At 44.9% G+C, this 20,445-nt stretch overlaps 1 protein-coding gene across 6 annotated transcripts in view; it reads right to left on the reverse strand.

The window, feature by feature from the left end:
• Positions 1-20,115, reverse strand: part of BRD3 (bromodomain containing 3) — a 43,319-nt gene extending 23,204 nt beyond the window's left edge. For all 6 annotated transcript variants that reach the window (XR_012631842.1, XR_012631841.1, XM_074891256.1 and 3 more), the window contains exons 1-2: positions 20,013-20,115; positions 2,398-2,714 (exon numbers count right to left, since the gene is read on the reverse strand). Coding sequence is in view for 4 of the 6 variants with exons in the window: in XM_074891256.1 (XP_074747357.1) it covers positions 2,398-2,598 (201 nt within the window). In the remaining 2 variants the exon portion in view is untranslated. The remainder of the gene's footprint in view (positions 1-2,397; positions 2,715-20,012) is intronic.
• Between the last annotated feature and the right edge of the window lie 330 nt (positions 20,116-20,445).

Raw genomic sequence — 20,445 nt, forward strand, 5'->3', positions numbered from 1 at the left:
ACTGGGAAGGCACTAAGTAACACGTAGAGGAAAAGATGCTTTCTGAGCAGCTGTCCCTGGAAGCTGTTTGCAGCCTTCATACCCCTTACAAGGCTGTAGGTGCCATTTTGGATTGTGCCACAGAGTGGAAGGGTACCACACCTGACAGCTGGACTAACACCGGAGCGATGTGCTTCGTGCTCACGTGGGACCAGGAATTGGGGCAGCAGGGTCAACACCAGCTTTGGCAGTGTGTTCAGTTTAATGGTGAACTGGCTGCAATTTGGGAAACAGCATTTCTGCCTCCCTTTTTAAAAGGCTGCCTCTGGCACTTACAGAAGTTTATCAGTGCCAGCACTGGCTGACTGTGCTAAAAGCTTTGGTCTCTCTTTTATGGGCATTTCAGCCCTTAAAAGGCTTTCACATGTTAACCCAGTTTCTTTCTGGGCTGGACTCAAGCATCTGTAGAGGCTGTGATTAGCCTGGAGACACTCTAGGTATATGCAAGGTTATACACCATAATTTTCTCATTCTGGAGAAGAGCAGCAAGCCCTCTCGCTGCATGTGCACACGAAGCCACGTACAGCCACTGGCCACTCTCTGAGCCCAGCCCTCAAGTGTGATCCGAGATACCAATATTTCTAGGCAAGCCACACTAGGGCAAAAAGGCAATCCTGCTGGCTACCGGGCTTGTAGAGATTTAGGCCACATGTGAAAAACAACTGTTCTTCCAAAAACTCCTCCTTTAAATTTTCTGATAACCTGCCCTAAAACCACCTCAAAATGCCTCACTGAGAAACTAAATCCACAAAAAGAAGACACAAAGGAGCACAGACCTAGAGAAATATTATACAGGCATTAAGTATTTTACTCTCTTAGCTAGTCCTTTAAATAGTACCCATCAACAACATTACAGAGTTCAAAAGACTCCTGATCCAGTCCATAAAATTGGGTTATAAGCTGCCGTAACTGGAGCACTCCTGACCTTACATCCCAGAACCATGCTCTCTTGAATCCTACATACAACCCTCTTGCTCAAAGCAGCAGAGTTAGTTTGCAATGGGCTGCCTGGCTGAGCATACAGCACGGTGGACGTGTCTGTATTTAAGTGAGGCAGGTGGGTAGGGGTACACCTCCACTGCTGAGTTTTTACACTTACAGGACCTCTCTGAAGAGGTGAAGAGTGTCCTGGTTTCAGCTGGGATAGAGTTAATTTTCTTCCTAGTAGCTGGTATAGTGTTGTGTTTTGGATTTAGTTTGAGAATAATGTTGATAACACACAGATGTTTTTAGTGGTTGCTAAGTAGTGTTTATAATAACTTAAGGATTTTTCAGTGTCTCATGCCCTGCCAGGAAGAAGGCTGGAGGAGCACAAGAAGTTGGGAGGAGATACAGGCAGGACAGCTGACCCAAACTGGTCAAAGGAATATTCCATACCATATGACATCATGCCCAGTATATAAACTGGGGGGAATTGGCCAGGAATTGGCTGCTCGGGGACTGGCTGAGCACTGGTCAGCAGGTGGTGAGCAATTGTGTTGTGCATTATTTGTCTACCTTGGGTATTATTTCACTCTCTTTTTGTTATCTTCCTTTTTATTACAATTATTATTATTCCTACTATTATTCTATTTTATTTTTATTTCAATTATTAAACTGTTCTTATCTCAATCCACAAGTTTTGTTTCGATTCTCCTCCCCATCTCACTGTAGGGGTGAGGGGGGGACTGAGCAAGTGCGCGGTGCTTAGTCGCTGGCTGGGGTTAAACCACAAGAGTGTGTGGCTCTATTCCCTGGAAGAAAGCAGCTTAATAAACTTTGGTCATTTATGAATAACCGGGCTATATCTTATACTATCTGGTCTGAGACGGGGTATATATCATCAGGCACAGGAGGCAGATGGGTAAATGCAACTGTTCTGTTCTTTCTGCTTCTAGTACAGCATTTGAAAATATCTAGATCCACAGTATCCTTGGTAATCAGGCTTCTCCTGTCTTCCTCAACACTGAAGTCAGTGGCCAACCCAGGAAAGTCTATTGAAAACACAAGTTACATTGACCCAATGCCAAATTGAGAGGAGAGTGGGCTTCAAGACTCTCTCAAATTGGACAGAGGTGGCACAAGGGGTGAAAACACAAAAATAAACAGAGGTAAGCTACAAAGCACTATGTTTCAGTTGCTCTAAGACAGTTTTTGCCTGCATGCTCTTCTCTTCCCTCACTAAGTGAGAAGCAGTTTTCTCCTTCAGACACCCGTACCTCTCCAGCTCTGAAATTCACCATCTTCTAAATTTGGTAAGTCTAAGAGCATTCAAGGAAATCCGCAAAAGCATTTTGATCCAGTGATCAGAAGACTGTTCTCACCAACACAAAAGCCTTCTAAGAACCGAATAGCGAGCAGAAGATAATAGATACATACCGGCAAATTCAATTTAATTGCATCAACAGGTTGGTAGAAAGGCCAAGCAAACTGATGCTTCCACAAGGTCTTTACCACAACATTTTGCATATATTGCAATTGGTTGGTCTTCCGGCCAGGCTTATTAGGATTAGTGACCTCCGGAGGCGGCGGATTCACAGGGCCCTGAGGAGCCTGGATTGCTGATGTGACTGTCGACATTTTCCTGCTCTTGCTCTCACTCGCTGTCACAGCAGCAGCAACTGGGAGATTTTCTTTCTTCCTTTATGCTCCCTGAACGGGACTGACATCCCATTTCCAGGGTCCAATCATACAACCTAGATCAAATGAGAGGAAGAGGACAATGTATAAATACAGATCCTTACTTGAAGTAGGCATGTTAAGACACTTCTGTTGAGTGTCTGAGCTTAGGCTCTTTACCCCATCTGCTTCGTTCCCTGTAACACACTTCATCTTGATGACAGGCACAGTTCAAGACCCAAGAGACAGTGGAACAGCAATTCCCAAATTCAAAGTCTGCAGAGAGCCAGTAAGCTTCACAGGACTAGTTCTTGCTTTATCTGGCTCAGAGAGCATCTTCGTGCAAAGAAAACACATGGGGTAGCATAAGAATACAGTTAGGAAGTAATGCAGAGACTCCCATGAATGTGCTGATCCAAGCTAGTAAATCCATAGCTTGCAGCTCCATCTAAACTTAACTGCATTGTCTCTAGACCCATGCCGGCTGGCACTGAGTCAGCTTACAAGTCTCTACACTGGTGCAACGGTTAGTCTAAAAGCCCATGATCAAGAGCAGACGACAGCTGTCAGAGGCCCTCGATCCAGAGAGATGAAGGAAGGGGCAGAGGGAGGTGTGGTGAACAGTTGAGAATGAAAGGTGGCACTAGAAACATCCTAACTTAAAGTGATCTGCACTTTGAATCTCATAATTGTCTTACTGTGTCCCTTACTACATAGACCTGACTGGGCTCTCAGTTTCGTACGGAAGTCTCAAGATAGAGGTTCGATATAAATAATAACTGGTATTATATCCCATGATCTGGCTAAGAGAGCACCGTCACGCTCTCTCTTAAAGGCACACATGAAATACAGAAGAATACACAAATTGCATTATTGTATTCTATTTTTTCCCCAGCAAACTGCAGGGAAAAAAATGGTCAAGTATCACTGTGTCTTGTATACCATATGGTAAACAGCTTTGCTATATCATCTTCCATAAACATTTGATATTTCAATTCACATCAGGACTGCAGCTACTCTTCTCATGGCAAACAGACCACAATCACTTTCCAGAGGCAAATTATTTCAAGTATGTTCAGAAAGGCACACAAATACTCTCACTGACATATGCTTCTTGGTTTCACAGAGTAACATGAGCAGAGACAAAAGCTGCAGTAATACAGGAAGGAGAGACATCCTAGGAAAAAAACCAAAAACCTCCTCTTTGATACATCCCTAACCATCTCTACTGAGTATCTGGACTAAATATAGAACATCAACTTACCCTCTGAGTTGCTGATTAGATGACAGCAAAAAGTAAACACATACCTAATTTGGAGGAATTTTACAAAAATAGATGTGTACAAACAAACAGATCTGCAGCACAGAGGGATATTTAAATTAATCAGTCTTCTCAGGCCTGCCCAGGTAGCGGAGGCATTTGCATTTTGGAGGCCAGCTGCTGTCCCAGCAGCTCCATAACTAGGACAACATCCAGCACCCTGGTGTCGTCGTGGCACAGGGAACCACACCATAAAGCAGCCGGTGCCCTGGGTGCCACAGTTGTGAGGGACAGCCCAGTGCTCTGGCCACTGGGTGCACCTTGCCATGGACCAGTTTGGCTTGACTCACAGGTGTTCTTGGCTCTAGAAACCAGATTTGGGTTTGTTTTGGGTTTTCTTTTAGTTATAGTTGATTTTTTTTATAGTGCTTCTATGGAAAATTAAATTATTGAAAATCTAAAACAAATCCATATGTGAGTACACTTGCTTATGTTTGCAGACAAGACCAGTTATGACTCTGCCACCATCCACTCACGAGACCCATTATATTCCAAGGATGCAGGAAAAGCACCAGACAGCAGTAGGACTTCCTTGTGCCATGTATATGGCACAAGTCTAGATCCAGAACCAGGCCTCTGGTCCCTATTCTTTGACAACTCAAGAGCCCAGCTTAGTAGTTCAAAAAGGACTAGTGTCTGCTCCCCAGCCCACTCTCATCTGATCGTGCTGGTCGTGCTCCTGTTGGCAGGCAGGGTGATCACCAAGCAGCCAAAAGGGATGCTGGCATCCTCTGGGCAAGGAATTTCAAAACTAGGATGTTATTTGGGATTTCAGATTTGGAAGAAACTGGGGAATCATTTTCTCGTGATTTTCCATCAACTCACAGCAGCAGCTGAAATATTGCAAAATGCAATCTTCAGATCAAGGAGTGGGGGAACAGACACAGAACTAAAAAGAAAAAAGATAATTTGGAAGTTTCACTCAGTCTCCTTCTGGACAGCTCTCTGCATGGATTTCAGACCCCAAGGCCTCCGAGCAACATCCATCATCCAAGTATATGGAACGCTGACTGCAGGCCCCTGGTGACCACCACTGAAGCATTTTGTTTGCTGTCATCTTGATTAACAAACTGAATCCAATGCAAGGACTGATGGGAAATAAAATGCCCACAGAGAGCAATTCCTGCTGCTACAGAGCATTTCAGTCACAAGTTTGAAACTACACAGTGTAATCTTAAGTCTTCCCTTTAAATAACCTCAGGTTAAATACAACAATTCTCTTTTAATTTTAATTTCCTGATGTCCTCCTACCTCTTAAACTCGATTTGATAAGCATTTTTTAAAATTAATTTTTATTAAATCCTAGAACTGTAATTCAAAAAAATACAGATCTAGCTCCTGCCTCTCCCAGACTCCTCCTCTGACCTTAGCCAAGGCATTCAGTATCTTCACACCACAGCTCCTCATCTGCGCCACGGAGATAGTAGTAGTTCCCTTCTGTCTTCATCTGCTCCACCCAGCTAGTCTGCAAACTCTCTGGGACATGCACTGCCTCTTCACATGCACATGCTGATCATCAAGCTTAAACAAGGCTTGTACAGTTCACATAAGAGAGGCATGTAACAGTCATCAGTGACACAACTCAGAAAGGATTTTAATTAAGAACATTACCAAAGGTTGGAGGGGCAGAATCATGGTTGCCAACTCAGCTAGTCCTCTGACAGCTGATCGCCTGTAACTTGCATGCTCCAACTCATTGGTTACTACAACCAGAAGTGGCTACAAACCCCAAACCTCTTAGCAGCACTGTCATTTAAATGCTGGATCCTGCAGCTGAAAGACAGGAATAGCTACCTGGGCTATCTCAACAGCACTGGAAGTATCTGTTCCTGGCATAAATACAGCTTTAATGTGCATATGCCTCACTGCACTTTTTTAACCGTTGGTCCATCAGCTTCCTCATAATTTGCTGGGGAAGCTGCTTTGACAACAGATTATTCGTTAATTTTTAAAGCAAAAAATTTCTTTCTACATCCATTCTTTTACTTCTAAAGTTTCAAAATAATATTCTTTTTAAGAATGTAAAAAGCAGGATTGAAGAATCTGGAAGCTGAGGGTGCAAATGCTTTGGAAATGTCCAGAAGTGTAGGGCATTGAATTCAGAGAGGCCAGGCCCTGCTTTAGAAATGTACTAGTTATCAGACCTCATTTATTAAATGAGGAAAGCAAGGGGCATGACCATCTGACATCCCAACTTACCACACAAATTGTCCAACACAACACTTAAGCAGTCTCACAAAGAAAAACAAGCAAGCTTACACAAATTGTCCCATAACTACAAGTAGAATCAAAATACGCAGCTGTAGTCTAAGCACTTCAGCATCTACTGAAAATGCATTAGTATCAATAATTATTTAAACTATAAGGAGCCCAGCTGTGCACTAGGACATCACTGTACAAGCCTAGAACAAAGACTGCCAAAACCAGGCTTGGCACCTTCCAGTGAGGGCCTAAGGTTGGACTTTTTAGCCCTGGAGTAATAACTTCTTAAATTTAAATTTTTAAATTACTACTTATCCTGCCCTCAGACCTGTAATGTTCAAGTAACAGAAGCTGTTCTTGATTCCTCTGGCTGCACATGCACAGTTTTGATATGACAAATTTAAAGTACACCCTTTTGCTGTCATACATGACGAGCGTACACTGCTTCCCACATTGAGCTTTTCTCTTCCTTCTTACTCATCCCAGTCTGAGATGATAATTAAAAGCAAAACCCAAACCCAAACTCTCAAATAAATCTTGCTTCTCTGGAGTTTCAGTCTGTCCTTTTGAGCTAAGTTGCAACCTCAGTGTGGCATCCAGCAAAGCTATGGGGTTTGGCACACCCCTCAGCCAAACCAGTCATCAAAAAAACCCAGCTAAGTTGGAAGGATTTTTTTTTTTTTTTAAACTTTTCTTTCATTGAGCTGCTTGCATGGGTCAATCAGTGGAGAGACAGCTGGCATGGAGAAAACATGTTAATAATTCCCTGTACTAGCAGAATAACATTTTACTCAGCTGATGCAGCCCACAGACTGTCTGCAGTGGTGGAGACTATTTTAAAAGAAGCTATAAAGCCCCATGAAATGTGCACTGTGCCAGTAAGCCTGCTGCTTCAGCTAACGGTTCTGCCACTTCCTTTGGCAGTGCCGAACATTTAACGGATGGCTCACTCCCTTGCTGCTGTTCGTGCAGTACAGGATGGTATTTGTTTTGATTGCAAAATTAGAAGGTAGCAAGCTTTATGTTAGCATGTGAGCTCAACAACTTTTTTTCTTCCTTGGTATAGTGTTTCTGCATGGTTACTTGGACACTGATCAAAAACTGGTGCAATTCCAGCCCAGTCAGAAACAGCAACATAAATCTTCCCATCAGGGAAAATTATCAAGTTTAAGAGATGTTCCTTGACCTCATCTTTACCTCCATGTTATTATTTGCATTACAGTAGCACATGGAGGCTGTGCAGAGACCAAGGTCGCTCAGCACTCTGCAGACACACAGTAAGACCCTGTTCCTACCTCGAAGGGCTGGCGCTCACAACACACGCTTCACACCCTGGTGAAGTGACCTGCCTGGGGCCACCCAGCGAGCCCGCGGCAGAGCCGAGAGCAGAGCCCTGAACCCTGGCCAGTGCCTGGCCCCAGTTTCATCAGCCAGCCCGTCAGAGAAACAGCACCTCCGAAGCAACGCTCCTCGCACAGGCGTGAAAGGCAGTGACTGAGCCTTTCTGAAGGTAGGATGGAGCCAGCAGCTAGAACCACACTGAGACAGCAGGGCAGCTGGAGCAGGCATCCTCACACTGCTACTCCAAGCACTACTCCCCCACATAGGCTCCTTGCAGCCACCAAAGCAGACACTTGGTCCCTTTTTTCCCCCCAACAGCAGCAAGAGCTGGAAGCTTGGTCAGATTTGCTGCCATATGCTACTCCCCATCTCAGAGAAGCAGCAGGCTTATGATCATTTTGCCCAGACTTTCTTGCAACTGCAGGAGAGGTTTAGCACACTACTACACCTCAACACGACCTTCAAGTCAGGTAAGATTATTAATTGAGGGTTGTGCCCATTTCATTCTATGGCTGTAGAAAGTAAGGGCTACACCACCACTCCTCCAGGCTCCTCAGAAGGAAACAAAGCTGGTGGATGTCCTCCTTTTCCTCCTACTCTGCCTTCCTCTCCCTTCACAGTCCCATATAGGAACTGAGCTGCAGGCAGCTTTCACTACCTCCTAACTCTATGTCAGCAGGGATGTTCTCTTCAGACTCAAGGGATCTGTGATTTGAGACCACGACTTGAGGACAGATGAGTTGCTTTATCAGCCAACACCGTCTTGGCAGACACACACATGCTATACACAATATGCCACTCCCTCAAGACTTGGGGATGAGGCATTTGCACTTGGCTTCACTGCAGGAAATGGGAATTTGGCTTGAGTGCCCCTATGGTACAATGCAGCTTTGCACTCTGACTGTCCATTCAGCTGTCCTCGTCTCCCAAATCATTAATTCCACACATCAGAGATTTGCTTTTCATGCATATTATTTTCAGCACAGCCCCAACAAACATCCTGAGGCTGGGAGACGTAATTGTGTCCTTAACTTACCTCTGCATGAGGGAAAGAAAAAGATCACAGAAGATTAAGTCAGTTCCTTGGCTTTTGACTTGGTTAGTTTAATGCTCATCAGATTATGCAGACGGACTTCCCACCCTTGGTCTCTCCTCGGCTATTATAAGAGCAGGTGTTTCCTCAGTAAGGAGCCTGTGGGCTCCTAACCAGTAGATAAGAATCAGCCAGAAGTAACTGGCAATTTCAAGGGCCTTCAGTTCTGATAAATACTCAGTGCTCCCTGTAAATCACTTTATGCTTTAGGATGTCTCACATTGTGCCTTCAAACTCAGGGGTACCCAAAAGTCACTTTATCTCGACTATAAAAGTACTGGGGAGTCCTATAAGCACCATTCTAGGCGCTTCAAATAATATGATGGTCTTTCTGATAATCACAGGCCAGAGTATTTCTCTCCACCAAGTTGCTAACGCCACAGGAAGCACCTTCTGATCAAGTCTGAGCAAGAATTTAGATGCATGTCACATACCTCCTGCAACACACAAATCATATGGGGCTCAACTGCTTTCTAAAGGCTGCAGTTTCAAGCGCAGGGAGTGATGTTTCACACTATAACAAGTTCATTTTCATAGCTTTGAGTTTGCTTTTGAGAACAGCTTAAGTAACTGGCCTCAGCAATGGATTAGGTATGGTTGATCTTGTTTTGGATCGGGGAGAAAGAAATGACCTCTGGACATTTCTTCCAGCCCTACTTTTTGTGGTCCTCTGAAAACATGGAGGCAAATTTTAACTTGGACATATGTTGGTTTTGTGCAAGCTCTTGAATTACGTAGTTTTGTTAACAAGGAAGGAAAAGTGTGAGTGGTTAAAGAGCTTACTCTGTATTGGATTCCTGACGGCAAGAGCTCAGCCACCTTTGAGACCTGACTCTGCAGTAGGGAACGGACTGAGATTTCTGAAATAAAGTGAATTGCACTTGTAAAAAATCTCATAGGAAGTACTTCAGCAAATTAACTGGGTGACCTATAACGAAAATGTTAACAAATGCTTAGCTGTAGCAGTGGAAATAAGCATCTATGAACAGGTTTCAGAGCACGTAGAGCAGCTGGTGGCTTGCACATCACCACTCTCAGAAGGCAGAGTCAAATCAACAGGATGGGAACGGGTAGGTACTTCACGGGAAAATGCCAGTGGTTGTGCCTCTCACACAAGATACATCAATTACACCTTTATGGCAGTGGGGAAAAAAAAAGTATTGGGCTGTTTCAGCCTTCATTTTCGTAAGAGATCTGGCACAGAAAGGGAAGTGTTTGGGATAATCACATGCCTGGGCAGAGTTCTGCTCGTGCCAGTTCTTCCTAGAGGGGAAAGGTGGAGATGCAATGAAATTACCTTGCATGACCCACAGGGTTGAACCCACAACACTTCACAATCAGGGGAAGAGTCGGAGGGAAGCCAGACAGCACCCAATCAAGGTTTACAGCAAAAGGAGAGAAGGTGAACCTGCTTCAGAGAATATACTCTCTCTTATCTAGTGCACTGCAACACATGGAATGCTTATTTGGCAATTTCTGGCACTTGTAGGGGTTACTGAAGTCCCCCAAAAGCCCATGTGCAGCAGAAGCCCTGCAGCCTTGGACATTAGGAAAAAAGGAAGCGCTGGGAAGGTGCTGGCACATGGCCACATACCATACAAGCTCCCAACACGTCAGGAGCAGGATGGAGGGGGCTGGGGACCTAAGGGAGGCAGGAGCATGGCTGAAGGCACATTGGATGGTACAAACCACAACAGACAGCAACTCAGTCCTCACCTGTGATTCAGTAACCACTTCAAGCCCCATCCTGCGAAGTGCTAAGAAACTTTCCCCTCTCTATAAGTTGCAGAGTTTCTGCGGCTCTCCACAGAGGGTTTTGCAGACTTATCACTTACAATATACAACTAATTGGTCAATCAAGATAAAGCTCTTTCTAAGGAAGGTTTAGGCAAAGACAGAAACATACTCAAGCTCTCCACACTTTCTGGTTCCTCTACATGGGTCAACCCCTTCTTCAGCTGCCTAGTAGGGAGAGATAAAATGACAAAGGAGGTTAAGTGCTAGATATCTGGGGCTGGAGAGTCTATTCAGACTGATCAGACTCGTGGGTGCTCCTATTGTTGCAGTTACAATAGCTATGATAGCTGATCTAGTCAGTACTACCCAGCCCTGAAGATACACCCTCTCACTGCAGGGTTGCTGCAGAACAGGATCCCAGCTAGAGAAGTCCCATTGTACAAGCATAAGGGCTGCAAGACCATGCAGATCTTGTTCTCTTTCATCACATTGCCTAAAATGCCACAAAAATAAATTGCAGCCTAGTGAAGAAGGGGAATCTCCATGTCTACAAGAAAGTTGGACAAGGAGGGGGAAAAAGTTTGATGAACCCAAATTCAAACCTTGCTGACAGGCATAGCAAAAGACTCTACAGACTTGGTCACAACTTCAGACTGGCCAATTTTGCAAACTCAAAACTGGCATAAATGCTGTCTGCTCAATGCTTTCTTTGTTATTCCACCTCTCAATGTTTCTAGTATAATTATCACTTTAAATTTCACAGATGGACAGAATCTACTTCTCCACCTCTACTCACCCCTGCTTATGCATTCAAATCCACACTTCAATCAGAACTACAAATCCATTTGCTCACTTGGGTTTGAACCACAGTCACCCTTTATTAGCATCCTTCAATGTCAGCATTCCCAACTGCTCTGTAAGTGGGAGACTGAAACTGTGATGGCCTGATGTGGTAACACGCTCAGTGGCAGGGGAGTCTCTGGGTTCCTGCTTGCCCAGCCATCAGGCAATACTGCCACAGTGCACAAGGAGCACAGCAGGAAAAATCTCACTTGCTGAGAGCTGCTAAGAAGAAAACATACATCTGAAAGTCCAGGAGCAACAGGTGCATCCTGGACGCACCACCAAAGCGGCAAGCAAGCAGGCTGAAGCTGTTAATCATTTCAGTACTGGATGATGAACAGTCTTAACCTTATACTTAGTGCCTTCGGCAGAAGTCAGCCGAGGGTTCCTTTTGCTTATTTTTCTTCAGGAAGCAAAAGTGGTGGAAAGAAACAGATACAAATACTACTGAGCAGATAAACTGGAAGAGGAAACAGGCAGCTAACCTACACCCTGTGGGAGAAAGCAAAGCATAGAAAAAGTCAGGGAAAGAAAGGAGGAATGAAAAGAGTGAGGAGATAGGAAGGTAAAGCTTCCCATTTCATGCAGTTTGAAAGTGTGATTGACCACAAGCCTGCTGTTAAATGTGCATACATACTCACTCTACTTTTCAGAACTACAGACTAGAGGAAGGGGAGAGAAGCCCTGGCATGGTTCATTCAGGCTTGGTCACGAGTATTAAATGCAGCAACACACAGAAAGGACCACCACACGCTGTATGAGGACAGTACATGTTGTAGGAGACTGCAACATCTGCTCATGACCAGACATTGCAAGTGGGATGGGGAGATGGAATAAAATCTGGAGCCTGATTGCTAGGGCAATGAATTGACAGGTTAAACACCTCAACCATGTTTCACCATGGATGTGCCTAGACACCAACTGCACTGTGACCAAGAGGCTCACTGCCCTGACTAGGACCAAGCACAGTGCAGCATGCAGAGTTCCTGCCCTAAGGAGTGAGCAGTCCAGACAGGCCAGGGAAGAGGCACAAATTGGTAAGATGTAACAGTCTTAAAAAGAAAAAATAATAATAATAGTAAAAAAAAAAAAAATCACAGTGCAGGTCAGCACCACAACCCACCTCCTTCAAGGCTCTGCCTCCTAATTCCCCTCTGTTCACCTGTTACCTTACAGCCTGTCTTCTCCAAAGCATGACTTATGCAACATATGATACTACTGTCGATTTGTCCTGTGACTCCAGAAATTGGTTTTGCCAATTTCTAGTTATCAAACCATCCTTCAGTTAAATTATAAAAAATCCAAAACAACAGAAAACACATACTCTGGCACTGACCCAAGTTTCAGATCATACGTGCATAACAGAAGCATTTAGGTACACCCATTAAAGCATAATGTGGCAACACCCGCACAAGCTTCAAAACTCCTAATGGGATTATTGTACGTCTACACCCTCACAGGGTTCTTCTTCTGCTTTTTAAAGAATGTGATCTGCACAGTTAAACATTTGTGCTCTGAAAAAGAGAGTCTGCCCTTCCCCTTTTTAATCGGCATATGGTGCTCTGTGTACTTTTACAGTACAAGAAAAAAACCCCTCAAACTCACTCAATTTGATTCAGCATATAGTGAATAAATTACACAGTCTTTCCACGACAGGTTTTGTCATGATTGTTTCTTCTTCTGCACTTTGATTTCCAAAACAAGAGATTACTGGACACAAAACATTTTGAAGAAAAGGCAAAAAACAAAAACAAAAAAACATGAGCTCAAATACTTCCCTGCTGGGCAGAGCATCTCCAAGCTTCTGCTATACCTACAAAGAATTACAGAAAAGACAGCTACAAAACAGCATGCTGACACCTCAGCTCAGCTCTTGACAGCCCATGCTGTAGGCTTGTCAGTTCCCCACTTGTAAAATAGGGATATGAATATTTCCACTACCATCTACAATTAAAGTCATTAGTCTTTTCCCATGCATTTATACATTAATTCCTTCTCAGTGTTACGGTTATACCAAATTTTAAAGGGAAAAAAGCAAACACGCAAAGGGACCTATATTTACAAGGTGTTCAAATACCATACCTTTGGTTTCTGGAAACACTTAACTGTTCTTTACTAAGTACAATGCTAATTGTCATCTGAAGAAACTGCAAAGCTAAAACTGCCATCTGCTTTATCCCTTTCCCCATACTGCAGCGCTCTTTAAACACGTTTCTGAAAGATAAACTACAACACCCAAGAGGTCCTTCATGACACCTGTCAGGGAGGGGGGGGTTAAGATACAGCCAAATTCCACTTCCAACTGAATTTAAGAGGCTACATGTAACAGGAAGATTGCCTCCTCTTAATGAAACTAAAGTACAAAACGTATTCTGAGCAAAGTATAAAATACAGAGACCTTGCAAATAGCATTCAACTCCTATGTATTACCTATTTAAAGGGTTGTTTTCTGCTCTGGGTACCTAATAACCTATACTGCAATTCTCCCTTACATCACCAGTACCGCATGGCCATAGATCAGCATCATTAATATCATTTACAAGTGCTACAGATGTTATCCTTACAGGCAGCTCCATGCAAACATCGACAGAGAAGACAGACTTCTAATAAACAGACACAATCCGTATGTTAACTTGTTAGAAGCATTTCATAGTACACAGCAGAACCATCGAAGTGATTCATTAAATACCTTCCTTCCTCAACAGACTTCCCTTGCACACTTCTCATGCTCCAATGCTTTCTCCTACTCAATTTTTAAATTTATTTTTATATATTAAAATGATTAAAGCTACTATTTTGAAAAAGAACAAATTTGTTTTAGGACAAAAAGCATTGCAAGTGTAGTAAGAATGGATGAGCTGCCACTGGTTTAAATCATGCTCTGGGTTTACAGCTACAGCGCTGCAAGTTTCCCACGCAAAGTCTACCTAAATCAATATATGACAATCAAGTCAGTTTAAGGGGATGAGCAATGAAATGGAAGTGATTGAATTACCATGACATAAATATACTACTTGTTAGCTGAGCCACAGTAATGTTATACTTGGTAATGGGGCAGAGTAAGTACACCCAGCCACCAAGTTCATTATTACAGCTTAGCTGCAGAGGAGCAGTAACTTACGCTGCCGTAGCCCTCCCTTTGATGACCACCACTCATCCCCTACGCACGTTCTCCTAAAGGGGTTGCACTGACTTAGCTTTATGTTTCCAAACCGATTTAAGTGCCATTGAACAAGCACACTGCCCCAGAATAACTCCATGTGTTAACTTAAAGCAAACATTGCCAAACATGTAAAAGGCTGTATGTGGTCTACTATTTGAGATGAAAAGTGCCTTGCTGATTTTGCTAAGGTTGGGCAGATCCATAAATTTGCTCAGCTATGCAAGGAAGTTGCAGGTCAGGCAAGGTGTGAATAAACTGTGATAGCTAAACTGCTGTCGCTCCCTGAGAGGGCATCAGCGCAGTTTCCACTGCCTGAGTTTATGCATCTGATTTAAAATCCCAACCAGTCTGCAAGAAAGGGAAAAATTTGACTCTTAAAGTCTATTATCCCTCCCTGTGCAGAGCAGAAGCAGCTAATTCAGGGGCAGGGGGAAAAGTGCTCCCTGCTGCCTAACACTCCCAAGGGGGGAAGGTGCTCTCCCTCCGCACACCCAGGAGAACACTGCTCTCTCCTCAAACTGCTCAAGGCAGACAGACAGGAGCTAAGCTTCCCCACGCCCAGCTCCTGCTGAGAGCACCCACGGCTTAGCTTCCTGCGCAGTGAGAACAGACAAGGCCTAAGCCTCTCTTAAAGCTCCTGCATATGGATGAAGTTCAAGTCAAAGGAAGTATGACCACGGCAGTGTGGACACAAGTATCCCGATTTATTCCTGTGTGGCTTACTCCTGTCCAGGAAAGGAACACACTTTCAGCACACAAGCTGATGCACAGTACTCACACTCAGACAAGTACTTACTCCAGCAAAAATTTGAGGGAGCAGGCCCTCTTTCACGTGACATCTTGAAGAGCTGCACTTTAATGCTATTTCACAGACCCTAAACAGAACTGTAGCATCAACAGAAAAGTTGCAAAAAGGCAATGCTTTCCAATAAGGAACAGCATTCTCCATTATACCCACACACAATTCTTGCACATACAGTACAGAACACACACGTGCTCAGTGTACCGGTTTCACTATAACCCACAGTACAGCACAGTTCCTAAACCAGCCTTGGTAAGCAAAAAGGCTGCTACGTTCTACATCCCATCCCAGCAAAATAACACAATACTGCAAACTCCGCACTTGCTTATAGCCAAACCTATTGACCAGTGCAGTTTCAGAAAACAGATTGGCATGGCCATATTGGTGGGTTGCGAGAAAGTGAGGTCTCCAACCAGGCACCCTCCATAATGTCACACAAGGGTAAGTTGAGCAGTTGAAAAGACAGAGTCACACAAGGAGAAACGTGCCTTTCCTTCAGTACAGGTTGTGTTTGGTTACGACAGGCAAGTCAGTCACACAAAGTGCATCTCTGCTCGTACATCTGTCAGTGCATGAAGTCCTCTGCAAGGATTTCAGTGCAGCTGTAAAGCACTCTCAAGTGAAACTTCACAAGTGGAACAGCTCTCAGGACCAGCAGGGAAAACTGCAATCCTTTTTTGTGTCTGCCTCTCTCTTTTTAAAGGAAAGAGAGGAGCAAACAGGATCATTCCCAAAGCAGACCGGTGTCAATCAGAACTGAGTCTAAATCTCAAAGTTTCAAGCTAAATGGAATCAGTTCAGCTGGGGCATTTTGTTCCGGATTGGTCCCCCATGCACAGAAATTTCACCTCAGATTGCCTTTGCTACAGCCCAGGTTATCCATGTTGCTGAAATACTTCCAGACACGATGGTGTCTTCTTATCAGACTCAAGCTGGAGAGACTGAGGCCTCAAAAGGCACAAAAGGAATCCAAAATAGAGGTGCTTCTTCAGTTGGTATCTTATGAGGAAGAATGGAGAGAAGGAGTAAGGACTAGTAGAAAAAGCAGCACATTACAGTGAATTTCCACACTGCTCTCCAGAAGAATTTAAATCCTCCCAATGCTGGCTTTAGCGACAAGTGTGTTAAAGAGTTAGTGTGCCTCAAAGAAAGTTGTTCACTCCCAACAAGCACTAATGATTGACAAAAACAAAGTAATGTCGCAGTAAGATACTGTGGAATGAAAAGCTTGAGATGCACACATCCTTCCAAAATGTCCTGACAGCTCACTGAGCAGCACAGCAAACAATGGCTCCTTCCTAATTCCCAGAACTCTATTGCTCACAACGGTGTTCTGGGCTATTACTGGAGAATAATGTGGCAATTTAAAAAAGACAACAACAAAACAAAACCACCACACACAACAAAACAAAACATACGGTTCATGGTAATGATTGGAAAACCCACTGCGGATTAATGAATTTTGCAAATTAACAAAGAAGGAGCAACCAGGATTAAAGAGGAACAATCAACAACACTGAGATGCAGAACACTCTTTGTTCATTTATTTAGCAAAGTGTAGTTCCATCTGCGCTGAAAGCACCTGAGAGCTTACCAAAGTAGACAGAGCGCAATATATTTTGTAAAAGTAATTAAGCCTTTGAAACATGAGACCTCACTACATCACTCAGCTGCTGCCGAGGAGAGGGATTTGACTCCCGAGTTGTTTGTGCTGTCAACGAGAGCGATCAGGCTCCCAGATTTCTCCAGGGAGAAGCACAACAGCAAGGCTTGGCTGGAAACCCACAACCCACTGCACAAGTGCCCCCCCCCCCCCCCCCCCCCCAAGTTAAGAGGTTAAATATTAAACAGAGTCTTTCAGAACTTGTACCAATTAAAAGACGTGCCTAAAAAACTACGGGAAGCCCCAGCCTTCACCAAGGCAAATTGCTTTATCTGTGTGCAGTGCCTTCAGCTCACCGAGGCTCGGGGGGGAAGAGACCCTCAGGTCAGGCAGGCTGGATCCCCAGCCTGCAGACATGGTTTGTGGATACCAAGAACCTCTGTTAGGCTCCCCACCATTTTAGGAGACGACTCAAGGATAAAGTTTTAAACACACAGTTCTTAACTCAGGAAAGAAGCCTTTTGCAAGATTATTAAGAACTGGGATTTAAGTCATTGTACCCAGCGCAGTTACAACAGTGCAGAGAAACAACTAGCTATGAAGCCTACTGAAATACTTGCATTTGCAGACACTAAACAAACCAGCCTTCTTTAGAGACAGTGAAAGAGCACTGCTGCCTAGCACGCTTACTGAGCTGGAACACCAGACTTCTTCAATATGCTTTTCTTCTAAATATTTTTTAAATTACAAGAACTAGTTTTTGAAAGCACCTCGGTGCTTAAATGACAGAAGTTTTATTGCCAGAAGCAAGGGAGCCTAGTTTTTATTTGAAGATAACCGAACTAACACTCCAAAGTCAGTTTTGAGAACAAATCTGAGATACTTTACATTGCACTTGCATTCTTTCTTAATTTAAACTCTGCGTGCATAGGTCACTAAAACCAAAAAACCTTTCATTGGAATAGCTACTGTCTCAGCACTGAGCACTATATAGGCAGTGAGTATAGAAGACAATATTGCAATCAAGCTTATGCTGAACATTGAATAAGACTGTTACCCTCTGCCCAACCCTTTTATTAAGCATTGTCTCAAAGCACTAAATGCATGCATGAGTGAGTATTTTTAACCAGTGCGTACCAAAGAGAAACAAATATACAATCTTAGCAGCTACTCTTTCCAAACAGGAAGGCTTTGAGGTCAGGAGTTACTCTTGTTTCAGCAGGAGCCTCCCAGTGTATTATTAAAACCTCCCCAAACTTCTGGGCTAACAAAATAAGACAAACAGCAGTCTGCTAGTGCTGTGATCTGCAGATTAGGAGGCAGCACTTCGCATTTACACTACGCTCAGGTGGTTGGGTAGTTGTAAGCAATACAGATCGGGGGTTTCTGCTTGTAAAGCAACCAGACTGCTTTGGTGATTTCTTGTTTGTTTTGATTGACACATATTTATTCTGCACTTCTCACCCATATACTGCAGCACATATGGTAGTCACCAAGTCCTCCCTAATACCTTGACTTAGCACTGTGTGAACTCGAGACAGGAGTTTCAGCTTTACACCTAAATTTCCAGTTCAATTTAGACACCCCCTCAGCACATTCACATATACTGAGCACGTTAAAAATACTAACAAGCACGTTAAAAAAAACCCCTCTTCTCCATTCCCAGCAAGGAACAGCAGGTGTGCTTTGCTAATTATGTTATCCCCTAAACTACTATTTACTAGTGTTAGGGAACTTAAGATGTAAAAAAAAAAGTAAACATTCAAAGTGTTAGTGAAGCCATCGTATTTGCTTATCCAAAAAAGTTTATTTTAGTAACTTTCAATTCCTGAACACATCAAAACAGAAAGGTATATCCACCCTACAGAACTGTCACAGAACATTTAGCGCAAACCTTACAGAATGCTCCACGTTGTCAAAAGTCATTTCTGTAGGAAACACCTTCCCTATTAACACCCTGCAAGACTGAATCGTGTAGCTTAAAGACGCACACGGATCTGAGACCTGAACACTACAGCTTTGTTTGAAAGTGAAACCAAGCAGGCTACAAATAATGCTCTATCCCCAGCGCCCAGGGAGGTGCAAAAAACAAACAAGCAGTATAAACGGAGGAAAAGTACGGCTGAGTTTTGAAGTTTTACATTTTATTATCGGTAGCATTATTTATAGCGTGACACTTCTATATATAAATCTGTGATCTGCGTTTCTTTTTACACCCATAAAGCATATCAAGTTTAGGCAACGAACCCTTGGTTTCCATTTATTTGCAAAAGTTCGGTAAACACCAGCTATTTCCACGAGCAAAGCAGCTGTATAGATCCACAGCCACACAAACACATGCAGGCGGACACGGACGACCCACGAAACGCGGCACTTTTCGGCGCATCTTATGCAGCCCGCTCAGACCTTTTTCCAGCTCATAAGCCAGGCGGCGGCGGGGGCAGAGGGAAATGGCCGGGAGCAGCCGGCGCTGGCCCAGGGCCGCCGCCGCCGCGCCCCGCTCCGCGCCCCGCGCCCCGCCGCCGGAGCCGCGCACCGCCGGGAGCGGGGGCTTGCTGCTGCCTAGTCGGTGTGTGTGTGTGTTGTCCCTCCCCGCTTTTTTCTTCCCCCCCCCTTCTCTTTTGCGCTCCCCCCCCCCTCTTTTTTCTTGCTTTTTTTCTTGTTTTTCAGGGCGCGTGCAGCCCTCCTTTTCCTCGCCCCTAATTTTCCCCTTCAAAAGATGGCGGGCAGAGAGAGCGAGCGAGGGAAAGCGAGCGAGAGAGGGGGAAGAAGAAGAAAAACAAAAAAAAAAAAAGGAAAGAAAGAAAAACCCCTCCTGCGTGGGGACGCGGGGCTCCGCGGGGCCGGGGCTGCGCCCGTCCGGGGCGTCTTCGGGCGCTCGGCGAGAAGGGGAGGGGGGAGCAGAAGATGGAGAAGAAGCGGCAGAAGAAGAAGAAGAAGAAAAGGGTGGGCAGGAGCGGCGGGGCCGGGAGGAAATCAATGGCCAGGCTGCAGCCAGCCCCGCCGCGCTTTGTTGCATTGTCGCGGCGCACAAAGGCTGCGGGGCCGCGGGGAGCGACGCGGGGCTCTCGCAAGAAGAAGGAGCAGAAGAAGAGAGGAGGGGAAAAAAAAAAAAAAAAAAAAAAGAAAAATCAGCATTGGCCTTTCCCAAGTGGGTTTTGCTTTCCTCCCCCTTCTTCCCCGGTCCCCCTCCCTCCAGAAACCATGGCCCAGTGCTAGCAATGCACACCCAAGCATCTAACAAATAAAGGGAAAGATTAAATAGATTACTTTGCCCCGGCAGCTCCAGCAACGTTTGCCTTATAGTCCCTCCAGTTGCTCTTCTTTTTATCCTCGGCAAGGCAGTATAATAGATGCGCTACAGCGCCCAAGAGCTCATGCGCCGGGGCGCAAGGCCATGTGGGGCCGGTAGTCCCGGGCCGGGCCGGGGGGGAGGCGGCCGCCAGCCCCCGGACTACAAGTCCCAGAAGCCGGCAGGTCCCCCCCGGCCCCCCGCTCCCTCCCCGGACCGGCGGGCTGGGGAGAGAAACAGCAGGGGTGATGCCCCGGTCAGGGGGCGGCGGGGCGGGTGGACCCGCTCCCCCCGGCGGAGAGAACGCCTCGGTTGGGTTGGGTTGGGGGACACCGCGGTAAAAACCCGCAGGGAGGTGGCGGCTGGCGGGTCCCCCCCTCCCCCGAGCCGGGGAAAATCCCGGCTTCCCCC

The sequence above is a fragment of the Strix uralensis genome, chromosome 21 (assembly GCF_047716275.1).
Source record: "Strix uralensis isolate ZFMK-TIS-50842 chromosome 21, bStrUra1, whole genome shotgun sequence".
Lineage (NCBI taxonomy): Eukaryota > Metazoa > Chordata > Aves > Strigiformes > Strigidae > Strix > Strix uralensis.